This window comes from Leptodactylus fuscus, chromosome 1 (assembly GCF_031893055.1).
Source record: "Leptodactylus fuscus isolate aLepFus1 chromosome 1, aLepFus1.hap2, whole genome shotgun sequence".
In the NCBI taxonomy this organism is placed as follows: domain Eukaryota; kingdom Metazoa; phylum Chordata; class Amphibia; order Anura; family Leptodactylidae; genus Leptodactylus; species Leptodactylus fuscus.
This window is the reverse complement of record NC_134265.1, coordinates 214,372,752-214,393,142: the sequence shown is the minus strand read 5'-3', so window position 1 is coordinate 214,393,142 and position 20,391 is coordinate 214,372,752. Positions and strand designations below refer to the sequence as shown.

General features: G+C 41.7%; 1 protein-coding gene across 2 annotated transcripts in view; it reads right to left on the bottom strand.

The window, feature by feature from the left end:
• Window positions 1-20,391, bottom strand: part of MLLT1 (MLLT1 super elongation complex subunit) — a 260,650-nt gene that overhangs the window by 42,597 nt on the left and 197,662 nt on the right. For both annotated transcript variants that reach the window (XM_075283405.1, XM_075283412.1), the window contains one exon: window positions 8,772-8,871. In XM_075283405.1, coding sequence (XP_075139506.1) covers window positions 8,772-8,871 — 100 coding nt within the window. The remainder of the gene's footprint in view (window positions 1-8,771; window positions 8,872-20,391) is intronic.

The window sequence follows — 20,391 nt, the reverse complement described above, 5'->3', positions numbered from 1 at the left end:
CTGATGAGCCTCAGGAGTAGGCTCCACACAGAAGTCCAACAGGCCATGATTCCACAAGCCTGATAGCTCAGGTAGCAAGGAGACACTGAGCAAGACAGCAGGTCATAGGTTCAAATCCTGACAGTGGGGTTGCTTCTCAGCCAAGGGAATCGGCTCTCTCACAGTCTTGTCTAAAAACACAGCCATGAATAAAGAATGGTACCAGAATGTCCTCCAAGATCAACTTCTCCCAACCGTCCAGAGCAGTTTGGCGATCAACAATGCCTTTTCCAGCATGATGGAGGACCTTGCCATAAAGCAAAGTTGATAACTAAATGGCTCAGGTAACAAAACAGAGATTTTGGGTCCATGGCCTGGAAACTCCCCAGATCTTAATCCCATTGAGAACTTGTGGTCAATCATCAAGAGACGGGTGGACAAACAAAAACCTACAAATTCTGACAAAATGCAAGCATTGATTGTGCAAGAATGGACTGCTATCAGTCAGGATTTGGTCCAGAAGTTGATTGAGAGCATGCCAGGGAGAATTGCAGAGGTCCTGAAGAAGAAGGGTCAACAGTGCAAATATTGACTTGCTGCATTAACCCATTCTAACTGTCAATATAAGCTTTTGTTACTCATAATATGATTGCAATTATATTTCTGTATGTGATAAAAACATCTGACAAACACACATAAAAACCAGAGGGCAGCAGATCATGTGAAAATATAATATTTGTATCATTCTCAAAACTTTTGGCCATAACTGTATATAGCTAAGTTTTTTATGGCTTTAGTGGATGTGTCAGATTCTGCCCAGGTCATTTTTTTATTTATAAAAGTCCGTTCGTGAGCGCCGGAGGAGGACGGGACCGCAGGACATCGGAGGAAGAAGAGGCGTGGATGAAGATGAAGACACACCCTGAATGCCCGCCCAGCATGCACGTTCGGTAAGTAGAGCACATTCTTTTTTAGGTTATTATTTTAAAACGGGGGTGGGGGGTGGGAGGTAGTTTAATATAACTTTTACGGTGCCTGAATAGCCTTTTTAAAGGCTATTCATGCATATGTGGGGCTCTATCAGCATGATTTTGCTGATAGAGCCCCTTTAAGCGTATTCAGCACTTTTGTATGCCTTAAGCAAGGGTGCTCTGGTTTGACCCTCACTTAATCTCTTTATCTACCTGTCTCCTCTTGACTGATAACAGTGGTGACTGGTATTGAGTTGTGTGTATGGGTTTTACTCTCCATTATACGCAAGTTGGCTAACACTATGCTTCAGACTGTGTGAGTATGTGTAATAAATGTTTGTGACACATTATGCCTATTCCTCTGATGAGTTGTGTGCAATTGAATGTACACCAACAAAACATGCATGTCGGGTGGTGCATGGTATGTGTTTTAAACATTTATTTTTGATTTGTCCCATTCTGACACCTTTTGTTTTTGTTTGTTTTAGGGTCAGTGTTTAGTATATCCAGATTAGGGATAGGTTCCAGACAGGGCACATGCTTATTAGGATGGTGACTGGGTAGGATTTAGGGTATTGCCAGTCCTGTTCCCTTACAATTAGGGTCTAGATGTTTCTTCCTCTATACAGCTTTTTTCTATCCCTTTTTCTCCCTTATTGTGTCATTCTTGCAGCCTAGTCTGGGCTGGTCCCTAGCCATACATTTTTGCACTCAACTGGCGCTTCTTCACATCAGACACAGTAAGACCTACTGATTTTATTTCTAGGACCGCCGTGTCATACAGTGTATTGGAAGGACCGTGACTGTTTATGCAATTTTTCTAATACCTGACCCTGCTGGGGCACACATTGTTGTTATTAATGTTTATAGTACATGTTTTTTATCCTTGATTATTAAAGGTTATGTTTTAGATGCCATTTTGTTCTTCTTGGATTGATGGCTTTAGTTGACCACAAGAGGAATAAGGAACGTACAGTTTAAACAGTGTCTCTCTTAGAAGATGACAAGGGTGGTGTTTTTAGATAAATTTATATGTTATAATTGCTATATGTAGCGATCTGGTGTAGGAGCAAAGGTAACATCGCTCGCAATTAGTCGATAAAGAGAAGGAAATCATCGCTGAAGTCCAAAGCTTTAAAACAACTTTGGGACAATTTTTGCTTTTCTGGCAGTATTTGTCATAATAAAGCATATTACAAAATGTATTTATTAATCCCTTGCTTCTGTATTTAGAGCGGTTTCTGTCTCTATCTGAATGTTACTGTGTAAAATGTAGAGAGAGAGGGTCGCTTCAAACAGTTATATCTCGGACATTATCTCTCTATCTTATAAAAATGAATTCTTGTCTGTCTGTCTGTCCGTCTGTCTGTCTGTACTCTAATGCGAACCAAACGACTGGACCGATCTTCACCAAATTTGGTACAGAGATACTTCAGATATCAGGGCAGGTTTAAGACGAGACTCCAACTCGCTCGGACATACCGTTGCTGAGATACAGCATTCCAAACACAGTGCCCTCCCCCTTAGCCAATACAAACCTGCAAGTCTTTCAATCATATTCCAACTGCAATTACACACGGTCACTCCACATGCACAATACAACACTGATATCCAAACTGAGATACACGCATCAGAGGATTAGATACACAGATCAGCACACAGTATCACACGCCAGAGGATTAGATACACGGGTCTGCACACAGTCCCACACACCAGAGGATTAAATATGCATTTCTGCACACAGTTCCACACACTGAAGGATTTGATACGTGCATCTGCACACGGTTTCACATGCCGAAGGATTAGATACAGGCGTCTACACACAGTTCCACACTCCAGAGGATTAGATACGTGCGTCTGCACACATTTGTACACGCCATAGGATTAGATACACGCGTCTGCACACAGTTCCACATTCCAGAGGATTAGATATGCGCGTCTGCACATATCTAATCCTCTGGAGGATTAATCCTTCCAGAGGATTAGATACGCACGTCTGCACACAGTTGTACATGCCATAGGATTAGATACACGCGTCTGCACACAGTACCACATGCAGTAGGATTAGATACGCGCGTCTACACATAGTTCCACACGCCAAAGGATTAGATACGCGCCTCTTCACACAATACCACACAGGGGAGGATTAGATACGTGTGTGTGCACACAGTACCACAAGCCAGAGAATTAGATACGCGTCTCAGCACACAGTATCACACGGGGAGGATTAGATACGTGCGTCTGCACACAGTACCACATGCCATAGGATTAGATACACGCGTCTACACACAGTACCACATGCCATAGGATTAGATACGCGCATCTACACACAGTACCACATGCCGTAGAATTAGATACACGCGTCTACACACAGTTCCACACTCCAGAAGATTAGATACGTGCGTCTGCACACAGTTGTACACGCCATAGGATTAGATACACGCGTCTGCACACAGTACCACATGCAGTAGGATTAGATACGTGCGTCTACACAAAGTTCCTCACGCCGAAGGATTAGATACACGCCTCTTCACACAATACCACACAGGGGAGGATTAGATACGTGTGAGTGCACACAGTACCACACTTTGGAGGATTAGATACATGCCTCTGCACACAGTACCACAAGCCAGAGAATTAGATACGCGTCTCAGCACACAGTATCACACGGGGAGGATTAGATACGCGCGTCTGCACACAGTACCACTCGGGGGAGGATTAGATATGCGCGTCTACACACAGTACCACATGCCATAGGATTAGATATGCGCATCTGCACACAGTACCACATGCCGGGGGATTGGATACGCGCGTCTACACACAGTTCCACACGCCGTAGGATTAGATATGCGCCTCTTCACACAATACCATACAGGGGAGGATTAGATACACGTGTCTTCACACAGTTGTACATGCCATAGGATTAGATACATGCGTCTGCACACAGTACCACATGCCATAGGATTAGATACGCGCGTCTACACACAGTACCACATGCCGAAGGATTAGATACAGGCGTCTACACACAGTTCCACACTCCAGAGGATTAGATACACAGATCAGCACACAGTATCACACGCCAGAGGATTAGATACACGGGTCTCCACACAGTCCCACACACCAGAGGATTAAATACGCATTTCTGCACACAGTTTCACACACTGAAGGATTTGATACGTGCGTCTGCACACGGTTCCACATGCCGAAGGATTAGATACAGGCATCTACACACAGTTCCACACTCCAGAGGATTAGATACGTGTGTCTGCACACATTTGTACACGCCATAGGATTAGATACACGCGTCTGCACAGAGTACCACATGCCGTAGGATTAGATACACGCGTCTACACACAGTTCCACATTCCAGAGGATTAGATACGCGCGTCTGCACACAGTTGTACACGCCATAGGATTAGATACATGCGTCTGCACACAGTACCACATGCAGTAGGATTAGATACGCACGTCTACACATAGTTCCACACGCCAAAGGATTAGATACGCGCCTCTTCACACAATACCACACAGGGGAGGATTAGATACGTGTGTGTGCACACAGTACCACACTTTGGAGGATTAGATACATGCCTCTGCACACAGTACCACAAGCCAGAGAATTAGATACGCGTCTCAGCACACAGTATCACACGGGGGAGGATTAGATATGCGTGTTTGCACACAGTACCACACGGGGGAGGATTAGCTACGCGCGTCTACACACAGTACCACATGCCATAGGATTAGATAAACGCATCTGCACACAGTACCACATGCCGGGGGATTGGATACACGCGTCTACACACAGTTCCACACGCCGTAGGTTTAGATACGCGCCTCTTCACACAATACCACACAGGGGAGGATTAGATACACGTGTTTTCACACAGTTGTACACGCCATAGGATTAGATACACGCGTCTGCACACAGTACCACATGCTGTAGGATTAGATACGCGCGTCTACACACAGTACCACATGCCGTAGGATTAGATACACGCGTCTGCACACATTACCACATGCCGTAGGATTAGATACGTGCCGTTTCACACAATACCACACAGGGGAGGATTAAATACGTGCGTCTGCACACAGTACCACATGCCAGAGGATTAGATAAGCGTGTCTGCACACAGTACCAAATTCCGTAGGATTAGATACACACGTCTGCACACAGTACCACATGCCGTAGGATTAGATACCCACGTCTACACACAGTTCCACATGCCGTAGGATTAGATACGCACCTCTTCACACAATACCGCACAGGGGAGGATTAGATACGTGCATCTTCACACAGTACCACACGCCAGAGTCATTAGATATGCGCGTCTGCACACAGTTTCACTTACTGGAGGATTAGATACGCGCCTCTTCACACAATACCACACGGGGAGGATTAGATATGTGCATCTGCACAAAGTACCACACCAACAAGGATTGGATACTTGCATCTAAACACAGTACTACACGGGGAAGGATTAGATACAGCTTTACTCCAGGTATCCATAACAACTGATCACAGGTTTTTCACTGACATCCAAAATGAGATACACATAATCACATGACGCTTATGGACATACACACAAACATACAAAATACATCAGTGCAAAACTGGACAATTCTTATGGGGCCACTACACAAACATAAAATGTAATATACCCGTGCGAAGCCGGGTCCTCCCTCTAGTAAAACATAAAAATTTGCTTTTGGAAAGAGGAGATTTGCTTTTGGAAAGAGATTCTCATTTAGTATAACATGAAAGGAGATCATGTTATACTAAATGATTTTCCAGAAATATCTCTGGTTGAAAACACCACAAGGACTAGGATATTTATATGCAGCAGTATAATATATAATATATGTGATATAAAAATCCCAATCCCAACTAAGTTTTCATCCAGTGATATCTCTGAAAATAATTGTCTAAGATAACAGTGTTTTGAAATAATACAGAAACAAGGAAGAGAGTGAAAAAATGCAGGATTTCACATAAAGGATCCAAATTGTGTTAAAGGGGCTCTATCATTGAGAAATGTCATTTGTACATAAGCACATCCTTGCATAGCCTTTAGAAAGGCTATTTCATACTTACCTTTAGTATGAAATTGCCTCAGTAGATTTTGAATAAGTAGCATAATAATAATAATAATAATAATAATAATAATAATAATAAGTAGCTAAATAATGAGCTTAGACCATGGGAAGTGTCTGTGTGCACTGTTTGCTCTGTGTATGCACAGCAGAGGTTGCTGTGCTGATGGTCTCGTCTTTGATGCATACACATAGAGCATACAGTGCACACAGACACTTCCAGTGTATGGTCTAATTTCATTAGCATATGGATAAAAACGGACTTATTCAATATCTATTGAGGTAATTTACATACTAAAGGTAGGTGTTAAATAGCCTTTTTAAAGGTTATGCAAGGATGTGCTTATCTAAAAATGACTTTTCCCAATGATAGAGCCCCTTTAATAAAGTCTTACAAAATGACACTATACTGCTAAAAAAAAAATCTAAATTGTTCAAAAGTTTAGTTACGCTTTAATATGTAAATTATCGACTTGAAGCCCCCTTATATTTGGGTTGTGTCAGATGCAACAAGCAAGTGTTCCATAACTAGGACATACAAAATAGTGGATAGGGGGCATTCCATTTCTGATGGTGAGTGGAAGAGAGGGTGCCATTCACTATGATCTAAGCTTGCAGAAAATTATAAAGAGCGTGGATATGGATAAGCATGTTATTACTCAGGCCTATTTGCAAGAGGACAGCTTTAAAGAATCACCAGTTCATCCAGTCGAGCAGGCCTTCTTGCATCCAGGGAAATCGACATTAGAGGAATATGATGTCAATGAGCATGATTGATAACAAAGAAGTTCTTCAGAGTATTATCCCGAGCTTCTCTTTGGGGAGCCCGCACAGTCTGGCCACTGGGATTTTTACACATAGTTTTACCTGGTTTTATTGTAATTAGTGTATGTAGGAAGGAAAGGCGAACCTGCATTAAAGACCAGCAGAAGACCGGATCCTAACTACACCTTGAGGGATTTGAAAAATTGTGAAGTGAATCTATTGTAGCCAGGGCTTTAGTGTGCTGATATGGTGAGGTCCAAGTTCTTTAGCAGTGAATGGTTCTTCAAGTTGGGTGATAACCTCAGATTGAGGATGGGAGTCTGAGACTACAGGCCAGCCATGAGATCTCAGGTCATGCAAAGGAGAGGGAGCCTCTGGAAGAGTGAGGACTTATTCACTGGGGTGGGGTAGGTGACCATGGGCCAGTCCACTGCATTTCATGGAGAGGAAAAGGCAAAGAGACAGGAAAACATTCAGCATTATGAAAGAAGGATCTAATGTAAATGCAGATGTCTGAATCACTGGCTCCAGGTTCCAAGGGGAGCAAATGTCTGAGGGGCAAGTTGGTTGCAGTAAAGGGGTATTCAGTTTGAGAATAAAGTCCACAGGACACGGCAGGCTTTGGCATTGTTGTATGAGGAGCTTCCAGGCAAGTGGGATGGACGCTCAGACTCTGAAGTTGCACCTCTGTCAGTAGCTATACTTACAAATAGATACAAATCTCCAAATTGGATTACTAATCTGTCCACAAAAATTAGAAAGCTGAGACTCAATGGGGGAGGGGGGAATTTACATCTAGTCAATGAACTTCAGGAGTTGCCTCAGCAGTTGTCCTGTGGCGCCTTTTTGGAATCTCTCATCACTGGATTATGATGAGCAAAAATAGAGGAAACCGACAACTTTCTCTGGTCCCTTTATGACCATATCAAGGAAGGAATATGCCTCCACTGCTGAATGCAGAATTTGGTATGTTTGGGAGCTCTGGGAAATTTATTAACTACTGTTGTGCTTTTACACATTTATTTGAGGGAGATAAAAAGTAAAATAAAAGAAAAAAAATGGGGTTTGGAAGAGGGGGAGTGTAGGTTTACAGATTTAAAAAAAAGGTTAAAAAAATACATACATGGGCTCTCAGAGGAGAGGACAGCACATGGGAAGGGAGCTGGAGGGAAGCACAGCAGCAGCTCACAGGAAAGCATGGCGACTATTCTGCACACACTCTGCCCGCCACAACCGCTATTGGCCTGTCTATACAGATCAACCAATATCAGCAATCGGAGTGTAATACCACTGCATACCCACCAGATACTCAGCAGTGGTTGGTGCTATGTATAGCACCAATCACTGTCGGAGGGTGCATTACCTGTGGACACAGATCATTGGAATATGTACCTACAATGCTGCGATTAGACAATCAGATTTGTCCGGCACTGATTGCTGGTGCTGGAGGGGCATTAAACTGCCCTAGCCTGTGTTAGAGAGAATAGTCTATGGTCATGGACAGCAGCAATCCTTTCTTGGTGACCAGAAAAAGTGAATGTTTAACGGTGTATTAAACCCATGGTGACCCAGCTGTAATAGTGTCGTGTGTATTGTTAAGGTGTTAAACTTCCCATGGAAGACTTTTAGATCAACCAAGAATTGAAGGAAGCTAAAAAAAAAAAAAACTTAGACCAGTAAACAATACCATATGTTTGTGAATTTTACAGGTAGCCTTTACTCCAAAGAATTATTTTGGTGTTTTATGTAACATGTGTGTGCAAAATGATTATTTATCAATGCAGAAGTATTTTTATTCATCAGCTTTTCATGCGGCCATACCACTACACACTTCATTTTCTGCTGAAAAAGAAGGATCACTCAGCTGCTATGCTCATTAATGGAGTATCTCATGAAATGCTGTTGCAGATGGAGATTTTAGAAAGTTTAAACAAAACATAAAAAAACAACACTTTCTAATACCTTGACATTAGATGGAGGCATCTTCTGTATAGGTGTAGTACCACGACTGGGAGCACATGAATCATCACTACTGTCACTATCGCTGTCACTTAGACTCATCCTGTCAAAATAAACACAGGATTATTATTTTATATAAAATGAGATATCGGCAACATCAGCTGATTTACAAAAGACAGCACTCTCCAGAGTCTGTTCCTGTTTAATAATTAATTCTGTACTAACAACATGTTCTCTCATACATCTTTTGCTGTATTAACGAAAAAGTAAAATTACCTCCATAATAATCTTAACATACAGTATATGTGAGGTCACAGAATAATTAGTTGTCACCATGTAGAGAAAGCTGCTAAATTACAAGAGAGCTGGATAAGGGACATTTGCAATGTGCTTTTCTCACATAAAGGACTCAAAGTGCAGGGAGAGTATTATTTATTTATTTATTATGCTTATATAGCGCCATCATATTCTGCAGCGCTTTACAGATATTGTCAGTCACTGTCCCATATAGGGCTCACAATCTACATTCCCTATCAGTAAGTCTTTGGTGTGTGGGAGGAAACCGGAGTACCCGGAGGAAACCCACGCAAACACGAGGAAAACATATAACCTCCTTGCTGATGTTGCCCTTGGCAGGATTTGAACCCAGGACTTCAGCGCTGCAAGGCTGCAGTGCTAACCAAAGTATTGAAGTATGGAAGTCCATGGCTGTTCATCTTCAACATCCACTAGGGTCATTTTTTATGAAAAGCCTTTCAGTATGTTTTTGTCAATTTGTGAGGAATCTAGAATGCGCTGAGGAAACCCAAACACAGAAGAAGAACATACAAACGCAAATGCTACTTTAACAAATTCAGAATGAACAAAGTGGTAGGACACATTCTTGGCCTGATGATCCATATATCCATTCTTGCGATCTCTAAGGGTCCTTGCATGATTGGCAGAACAACGGCAATCATGAAGTTATCCATATCTTATCAAGAGGGTTAATTTCAAAAATTCCACTTAAAGCCTTGGAGGGGGTCCAGAGTGGAGCTCACTAGGGTGCGTAGGTGTGTCAGGACCAGTCTCTCTAGAACCTTCATCATGTGGGATGTCAGTGCTACAGGTCGGTAGTGATTGTAGCCCATTGGGTTGGGTTTCTTTGGGACTGGTACCACGCAAGATGTTTTTCACAGTTGTGTAATTAACAGCAACTGTTACTTATCTGAGGCACCTAACAGGTGGTGGCAATAACTAGATCACACTTGCAGCCAGTTGAAATGGATTAAAGTTGACTCGACCTCTGTCCTGTGTCCTTGTGTGTACCACATTGAGCATGGAGAAAAGAAAGAAGACCAAAGAACTGTCTGAGGACTTGAGAAGCAAAATTATGAGGAAGCATGAGCAATCTCAAGACCACAAGTCCATCTCCAAAGATCTGAATGTTCCTGTGTCTACCATACGCAGTCTTATCAAGAAGTTTAAAGCCCATGGTACTGTGGCTAACCTCCCTAGATGTGGGCGGAAAATAAAAATTGATGGGAGATTTCAACGCAAGATTGTGCAGATGGTGGATAAAGAACCTTGACTAACATCCAAACAAGTTCAAGCTGCCCTGCAGTCCGAGGGTACAATAGTGTCAACCTGTATTATCCGTCGGCGTCTGAATGAAAAGGGACTGTATGGTAGGATACCCAGGAAGACCCCACTTCTTACCCAGAGACATAAAAAAAAGCCAGGCTGAAGTTTGCCAAAACTTACCTGAGAAAGCCAAAAACGTTTTGGAAGAATGTTCTCTGGTCAGATGAGAAAAAAGTAGAGCTTTTTGGGTAAAGGCATCAACAAAGAATTTACAGGAAAAAAAGAGGCCTTCAAAGAAAAGAACACAGTCCCTACAGTTAAACATGGCGGAGGTTCCCTGATGTTTTGGGGTTGCTTTGCTGCCTCTGGCACTGGACTGCTTGACCGTGTGCATGGCATTATGAAGTCTGAAGACTACCAACAAATTTTGCAGCATAATGTAGGGCCCAGTTTGAGAAAGCTGGGTCTCCCTCAGAGGTCATGGGTCTTCCAGCAGGACAATGACCCAAAACATACCGTATTTTACGGACTATAAGGCGCATTGCCCATGAGCGCCTTATAGTCCGTCTCGGTTCATATATAAGGCGCACCGGACTATAAGGCGCAGTCCGGTGCGCATTATATGTTATTGAAAGCGGCGGCAGGCAGACTTTGCCAGCGGCCGCTTAACCCCCCGCGTGCCAGCCGCTTCTATTGGAAGCGCTTGGCAGGCGAGGAGGGGCTCTATCAGCAAAATCATGCTGATAGAGCCCATTTCTATGGGGAGCGCTCGCATGCCGGCTCCCATAGAAATGAATGGGAAGTGTCCGGCAGCCCTGCTGTCACGCCGGCGTGTACGGCTGTGATACACGCTGGCGTTCCGTAGTGTGAATGCACCCTTACGGTGCCTTTTATGTATGTATGGAAGCGGCACGCAGACTTTGCCGCCGCTTCCATCCATATATAAGGCGCACCGGACTATAAGGCGCACTTACGATTTCTGAGGAAATCGTAGGTTTTTATGTGCGCCTTATAGTCCGGAAAATACGGTACTTCAAAAAGCAATAGAAAATGGTTTGAGAGAAAGCACTGGATACTTCTAAAGTGGCCAGCAATGAGTCAAGACCTGAATCCCACAGAACACCTGTGGAGAGATCTCAAAATGGCAGTTTGGAGAAGGCACCCTTCAAATCTCAGGGACCTGCAGCAGTTTGCCAAAGAAGAATGGTCTAAAATTCCAGCAGAGCATTGTAAGAAACTCATTGATGGTTACCGGAAGCGGTTGTCCGCAGTTATTTTGTCTAAAGGTTGTGCTACCAAGTATTAGGCTGAGGGTGCCAATACTTTTGTCCGGCCCATTTTTGGAGTTTTGTGTACAATGATCAATGATTTGACTTTCTTCATTCTCTTTTGTGTTTTTTAATTGCAAGCAAAATAAATGAAGCTATTAATACCAAAGAGTTTGTGCTTGCAATCATTTTCTGCAAGAAAATGAGTATTATCTGACAGAATTGCAGGGGTGCCAATACTTTTGGCCAACATTGTAGCATGGTCCATATTGGAATTTGCTGATCATGTTTAAGATCATAAAGGAGAATAGAAATTTATCTCTAGGTTAACCCTTTCACTGCCAAGGGTCTCTGGCAATTTTGCACCTCCAGTAGCCAGAGCAATTTTCACAGTTTTGAGATGGATAAATCAAACCTAAATTGCAACATTAAAATATCATCCAACCCCCTATACCTATACATTTTCTTAAAGTAGACACCTGCAGCATTGTCAGAATGCCACTTTGTACTGTACTGTATACGAACAGGCACCTTCATGCAATTTTGATTTAAAGTGAATGTTTTACGAAAAAATGCTAATAAATTGTTAAAAGTAGAAACCAAACAATAAATTATATGCAGAAAACCTCATAAAAATAAGAGTTCAACATATGCAGAATTCATTCTTAACACTATGGCCTAAACACGCATACATGTGTCTTCAGAAAATCGCCAGAACTGGAAGGAACAAAAATCTGCTTTGAAGCTGGAAATGTTAAAAAATTATCATCCTATAAAATGTAGGGATTACACACCGTGAAAAGCAGGTGAACCCCTAAACCCTATATATTTTGTGAAAGTAGACAACCTGAAGATTACATATGTCTCAATGAGTCAGCAATAGCCATATCAACCTTCATGCAACTTTGTGACAAACACAAATAATTAAAAAAAAAAAAAAAAAAAAAACACACTAAAAACACATATTTGCACCTAAAACTCATGTTCAATCTCACATTCATATACAAAAAATACATTTAAAATAATAGCTTATGGTGTATACAATGTGTATATATACTATATGTACAGCAAACATCAACTACAACAAGAGCTTGGACTCCCAAAAACAAAAATACAGAAGACAAGCAGGATTTTGCTGTTATTCACTAATATGTTAAAAAGCTATACTGCACCTAGCAAACTGACACCAAAAGCTAACTTTTTTGAGATTGCACAGCATGCCGTATATAAAAACACAACTTAATGTTTCATATGTACAGTCATGGCCAAAAGTTTTGAGAATGATACAAATATTAATTTTTACAAAGTCTACTGCTTCAGTTTTTCTAATGTCAATTTGCATATACTCCAGAATGTTATAAAGAGTGATCAGCTTAACAGCAATTACTTGCAAAGTCAATATTTGCCTAGAAAATGAACTTTATCCCCCAAAACACATTTCAACATCATTTCAGCCCTGCCTTAAAAGGACCAGCTAACATCGTTTCAGTGATTGCTCCATTAACACAGGTGTGGGTGTTGATGAGGACAGGGCTGGAGATCAATCTGTCATGATTAAGTAAGAATTACACCACTGGACACTTTAAAAGGAGGCTGGTGCTTGGCATCATTGTTTCTCTTCTGTTATCCATGGTTATCTCTAAAGAAACGCGTGCAGTCATCATTGCACTGCACAAAAATGGCCTAACAGGGAAAAGTATCGCAGCTAGAAAGATTGCACCTCAGTCAACAATCTATCGCATCATCAAGAACTTCAAGGAGAGAGGTTCCATTGTTGGCAAAAAAGGCTGCAGGGCGCCCAAGAAAGACCAGCAAGTGCCAGGACGTCTCTTAAAAGTGTTTCATCTGCGGGATCGGGCTACCAGCAGTGCAGAGCTTGCTCAGGAATGGCAGCAGGCAGGTGTGAGTGCATCTGCAAGCACTGTGAGGCGGAGACTCTTGGAGCAAGGCCTGGTATCAAGGAGGGCAGCAAAGAAGCCACTTCTCTCCAGAAAAAACATCAGGGACAGACTGATATTCTGCAAAAGGTACAGGGAGTGGACTGCTGATGACTGGGGTAAAGTCATTATCTCTGATGAATCCCCTTTTCGATTGTTTGGGACATCTGGAAAACAGCTTATTCGGAGAAGACAAGGTGAGCGCTACCACCAGTCTTGTCTCATGCCAACTGTAAAGCATCCTGAAACCATTCATGTGTGGGGTTGCTTCTCAGACAAGGGAATCGGCTCTCTCGCAGTCTTGCCTAAAAACACAGCCATGAATAAAGAATGGTACCAGAATGTCCTCCAAGATCAACTTCTCCCAACCGTCCAAGAGCAGTTTGGCGATCAACAATGCCTTTTCCAGCATGATGGAGCACCTTGCCATAAAGCAAAGTTGATAACTAAATGGCTCAGGTAACAAAACAGAGATTTTGGGTCCATGGCCTGGAAACTCCCCAGATCTTAATCCCATTGAGAACTTGTGGTCAATCATCAAGAGACGGGTGGACAAACAAAAACCTACAAATTCTGACAAAATGCAAGCATTGATTGTGCAAGAATGGACTGCTATCAGTCAGGATTTGGTCCAGAAGTTGATTGAGAGCATGCCAGGGAGAATTGCAGAGGTCCTGAAGAAGAAGGTTCAACACTGCAAATATTGAATTGCTGCATTAACTCATTCTAACTGTCAATATAAGCTTTTGTTACTCATAATATGATTGTAATTATATTTCTGTATGTGATAAAAACATCTGACAAACACGCATAAAAACCAGAGGGCAGCAGATCATGTGAAAATATATTTGTGTCATTCTCAAAACTTTTGCCCATGACTGTACAATCACCTTTATGCAACGTTGCGGCAAACAGAGATTTCAAGCAAAGATTGCACAAAAATTCAAATTTGCCACTAAAGTGCTGCTCAAACAATCCCTTTCTGCAAACAAAATGTACTTTCTAAAAACTGCAATATCTGAGGAGTTCATACATACCACACATGTATATATTAACAGGGGCGGGTGTTAACCCCTTAGTGACCAGCCTATTTTGGACCTTAACGACTAAGCCAAATTTTGGAAATTTGCCCTGTGTGACCAGTGAATAATTCTGTAACAGTATAGCGCATCCAAGCGATTCTGAGTTTTTTCGTGACATGTTGTATTTTACTGAGAAGATACAATTAGACTGATATAACTTGTGTAAATTTATTAAAAAACTCGCAAATGCTGAAAATTGACATTTTTTCAATGTTTTCCATTTTCAGCTGCGATATCTCACATATGCACAATAATACAGGGCAAAAAAAATAGTAGTTATATACTTCCAAATGTTCCTTTTGTGTTTCAAGCATATTTGAAATAATTTTAACATATTTGAGTAACTTAGACAATTTACAAGTTTATCAAGTTTATATGCAAATTTTGGAAATTTTGAGTTTGTGATTTTTTCCTGTACCAAGCTATGTTTGCAGACAGGAATAGGTGGCACAATGACAGAAACTCCCATTAAATGACCCAATTTGTAAAACTAGACCCCTTCAGGTATTCTTTGAGGGGTATAGGGAGCATTTTGATCAAACAAATATTATTTTACAAGAATTATTACAAATGATGAAAAAAATTACATTTTCATTTTCTTCAAATATGTGTCATTTTAAAGCCAGTTTTTTTGCACAGAACACATCAAAAAGAAGAAACACACCCCAAAATATATCACCCCACTTCTCCCGTGTTGTACACTTTGTGGCCTTAGTCCTATGTACACACATATAGTAGGGCCTAAGAGATAGGGAGGGCCAAATGGATTTCAAAACACAAATTTTGCTTGCAGATATTTTAGGCCCATTGCACATTTGAACAAGATTTCACTTACCAAAGCAATTGAAAACCCCCATAAATGACACCATTTTATAAACTAGACCCCTTAAGGTATTCATTGAGGGGTATAGTGAGTACTTTTACCCCATAAGTTTTTATAAATGTTGCGTCAAACAAAAAAAAAAATCATATTTTTTTACACAAAAGTGTCACTTTATAGGCAGTTTTTTTGCACATAACACATGAAAATGAAGAAAAACACTCCAAAGTAGATGACTCCATTTCTCCTGTGTTCAAAAACGTACACTTTGTGGCCTTAATTCTATGTACAGACGCACGGTAGGGCCCAAAAAGAAGGGAGCACCAACTGGATTTCAAGACACAATTTTTGCTTCTAAATGTTTCCGGCCCATTGCGCATTCAAACAAGATTTGCGTTATCAAAATAATTTAAAACCCCAATAAATGACACCATTTTATAAACTAGACCCCTTGAGGTATTCATTGAGGGGTATAGTCAGTATTTTGACCCCATAGGTTTTAAAAGAATTTGTGTCAAACAAAAAATTCTCATATTTTTTACACAAAAGAATAATTTTAAAGGCAGTTTTTTTGCACACAAGGCATGAAAATAAAGAAAAACACCCCAAAATAAATGACCCCATTTCTCCCGTATTCAAAAATGTACACTTTGTGGCCTTAATCCTATGTACGGACGCACGGTAGGGCCCAAAGAGATGGGTGCACCAACTGAATTTCAAGACACAAATTTTGCATGCAGATATTTCAGGCCCATTGCACATTCAAACAAGATTTGAGTTACCAAAACAATTGAAAACCCCCATAAATGACCCCATTTTATAAACTAGACCCCTTAAGGTATTCATTGAGGGGTATAGTGAGTATTCTGACCCTATAGCCGTTTCACAGATTTTTACTAACTTTGGGATGTGTAGGTTAAAAATTACTTTATCCCCAAAGTTTTCATTTTCACAAGGGGTTAAAAGAGAAAAAGCCCCCCAGTTTGTTACACAATTTCTCCAGAACACGGCAATACCCCATATGTGGCCATAATCTGCTGTATGGGAACATGGTGGGGCTCAGAATGGAAAGAGCGCTATTTGTGTTTTGGAGGGCAGATGTGGCTGGAATAGTTTTCAGGTGCCATGTCGCATTTGCTGAGCCCCTAAAGTATCAATACAATGGAAACCCCTCAAAAGTGACCCCATTTTAAAAACTACACCCATCAAAGAATGTATCAAGGGGTATTATCATTTTGAGCCTAAAAATGCTTCCCAAAAATTAATGTACAAAATGAAAATTTAAATTTTGAAAGAAATATGCCATTTCGGTGCCCAATACGTTGCACTCACTTTGTGTTGTCAGAGACCTGCACTCCTGAAACTATTAAGTGGGCCATCCCCAGGGGCACAAAATTACATATGTGGGTGTACACTGCTGCTTGGGCACACAGCAGGGCTCAGAAGGGAAGGAGCACTGCACTTTTTAGCTTTTGGGGTACAGATTTAGAGGGACCCTCTGGGCACCATGATGTTTTTGCAGAGCCCTAGAGGTTCCAGTAAACTGGAATTCCCCAAGAAGTGACCCCATTTTGTAGGGGCAATTTTAGGGTCTATGGAAATGTGACACGGTGTCCAAACACCAACAATCTAAATCTGCACTCCAAAAGCACATATCGCTCCTTCACATCTGCGCCCTGCTGTGTACCCAAATGTCAGTGTATGCCCACATGTATGACACTGGTGTACCCCGGATAACGGACTTAATGCCATATGTGGATAGAATCGGCTGTTTGGGCACAGAAGGGAAGGAGCGCTATTTTGGTTTTTGGCGCACAGTTTGGTTTTTGGACGTCACTTTTGCAAAGACCCTGAATTGCCAATAAAGTGGAATCTGCAGACATGTCACCCCATTTTGGACACTAGCCCACTGATGGGATTTATCAAGTGGCGTAGTGAGCGTTTTTAACCCTTGAGTGTTGCATTTATTTAGTTTCCAGAAATGAAATCGCAACTGATAATGAGAAGTTAAAAATGAAATTTTTCCAGAGATTTGCCATTTTAGTGCCCGATATGTTGTGCCCAACTTATGTCAGCAGAGATACACACTCCAAAAACTGGTAGGGGGTATCCCGGGTACAACAGCTTTCAGAGCGTTCATCTCTGATAAAAAGTCGGACACAACATATTAGGCACTGAAATAACGTATTCCTGGAAAAATGGTCATTTTCACTTCACACAATCAGCTTCGTATTCATTTATGGATAATAAGTTATAGCAACACTTGGGGGTTAAAAATGCTCTCTGTACCCCTGGATGAATCCTTCAGAGGTGTAGTTTCCAAAATATGGTCACATATCAGGGGATTCCACTTTACTGGTGTTTCAGCTCTATAAAAGTGTCATGGCATCCAAAAACAATAACCCTTCTTCCCTTCTGTGTCTGGCTGTGCCCGAATATCAGTTTATACCCACATATGACGTCCGTTATCCTGGGTACACCAGTGTCATACATGTGTCATACATGTGGCATAAACTGCAGTTTGGGCACACAGCAGGGCGCAGAAGGGAAGGAGCGCGATGAGGCTTTTGGAGTACAGATTCAGATGTTTGGTATCTGGACGCCATGTCATGTTTGTAGAGCCTGTAAAGTACCAGAAAAGTGGATTCCCCAAAGGAGTGACCCCAGTTTGAAAACTGCACCCCTCAAAGAATTTCTCAGGGGGTGTAGTGAGTATTGGTATCCCAGACGTGACTGCACAGCGGATGGCGAAGAGTGAATATATAAGCTGTGCGGAGGACATTGCAAACACCAAATTCCCTACTATGTCCCAGTAGCTCCTATGTTTGGGGGAGTCACTCTGGGGTTCACTTTGGGGGTCATTTCTGGTGTCTGTTCCCTCATAAGCTGTAAATCTGGGGTGTCTCCTGATATCCGCTCACGCAGCTTATATATTCCCTACCTGCTGCAGCCAGTTGTATTCAAATGATTTGACGAGTTTTGCGGGTTTTTGTCTTCACATTGTTAGATGCTATATTTTCTTTATTTTTCTGGTGACGTAGCCATATAAGGGCTTGTTGTTTGCGGGATGAGATGCATTTTGTAATGACACCATTTTTGGGTGCCTACAATCTATTGAATACATTTTATTAACTCTTTTTCTACTGGATTTAAAAAAAATAAAATCAATTCTGGCATTGAATTTTCCCTTTTAAATTTTGCGCCATGCAGCGTACAGTATAAGTAACATGTGGTCTTTATTCTGCGGGTCGGTACGGTTACGGCGATACCTCATTTATAGTATTTTTTTATGCGATACTAAGTCTGCAGAACAAAAACACATTTGGGGACATAAATCAGTGATTTTTGCATCGCCATCTTCTGAGAGGCGTAAGATTATTATTTTTCGGTTGACAGTGTTGGTTAAGGGCTTATTTTTTGCGGGACAACCTGCGCTTTTTATTGGTACTATTGTGGGGTGCATATGACTTTTTGATCACTTTTTATAGCATATTTTCTAAGGTGAGATGGCAAAAAAATCACTACTTCCGGTGGGGTTTTTTTCCGTTTTTATTTCCCGACGTTTACCGTATACATTAAATATTATTTCAGTTTTATTGTACAGATTATTACGGACGCGATGATACCAAATATGTATTGTTTTTATTAATTTTTAGTTTTTTTTTTTACATAACTCATTTTCTATAGAAAAAAGGGGATTTTTGGGGCTTTATAACTTTATTCATTTTTTTCAAAAGCTTTATTTATTTTTCACTTTTTATTTCACTTTTTTATGTGTCTCTTTTAGGACACTTGATTCAGCAATGATTTCATTGCTGAATCAATGTTACAGGCAGGAAACACAGGCTGCACGTGTCTCCAGTCTGTAACAGGAAGCCGAGCGATGTAGACGCATCGCTTGGCTTCCTGAGTCCGGGGCAGGATCAACCAGGTAACGGGGGGCTCAGGCAGTCTGAGGTCACTGGCCAGACCCCAGACTGCATGTTTTGTATATTGGCACCCCCCGATCTCGCCGCGGGGGGTGCCGATCTGACCGGCACCATACACAGAACCGCTTCAGTTCCGTGATCATGTTTGATCACGGAACTGAAGGGGTTAAACCCCCCCCCCCCATCGGAGACCCCTCCGATGGAGGGTTATGGAGCAAGGTCTTAGCTGTCAGATACAGCTAAGACTTGCTCCAACTACGTCGGCACTGACAGGGAATCCTTCCCTGACTGCCCGACGTAGTTTTCCTATAGGGCAGTCAGGAAGGACCTGTCAGTGCCAACGTAGATTCCCTATGGGCCGGTCGTTAAGGGGTTAAAGGATTGCCAAAATCGCAGAAATGCGCCAACCCATTTTCTGCATGCAAATTAAATAGGACTTTACATAATATTATTTTCCATCCCCCTATAAAAAATTTTAGCAAACTATACAGTCATTTCTAGTGATAATAGTTATTACTATTATTTTAGCATGTAACGGATATCATTAGAGGCGTATTTAACTCTAGAAAGCTCAAGTATAAACAGGACAGGGATTGGGTGAAATGTAAACTTTATTCATGATATTGTGTATATGTTGTGTGTTTGGTGCAACTATTTTTTTGGCGCTGCGACCTGTCTGGGTGACAGGGCCAGTAAACTTTCTGGTTATGTTCAGAGGGTATAAAATAAGAATACCCCTCTAGTAAATCTCAGGGGGTAATTACATGTATGTGACAATCAGAGAGCAGTATAGTAAAGTATAGTATGCCCTCTGATTGACAGGAGGGGGGAAATAGGGACTAAAGCCCCTTCTCCCCCCTCCTGGGGTCACATACAGGTTAGGCACAGAGACAGAAAAAATGCTTCTCTGTCTCTGTGCACGCTGCAGGAGTCCTCCTCCAACTAATGCTTCCCGAGACAGGAGGGAGGGGGTGGACAATTTAAAGTCCTGTATCTCAGGACTCATTTGGGCTATGGAGATAAA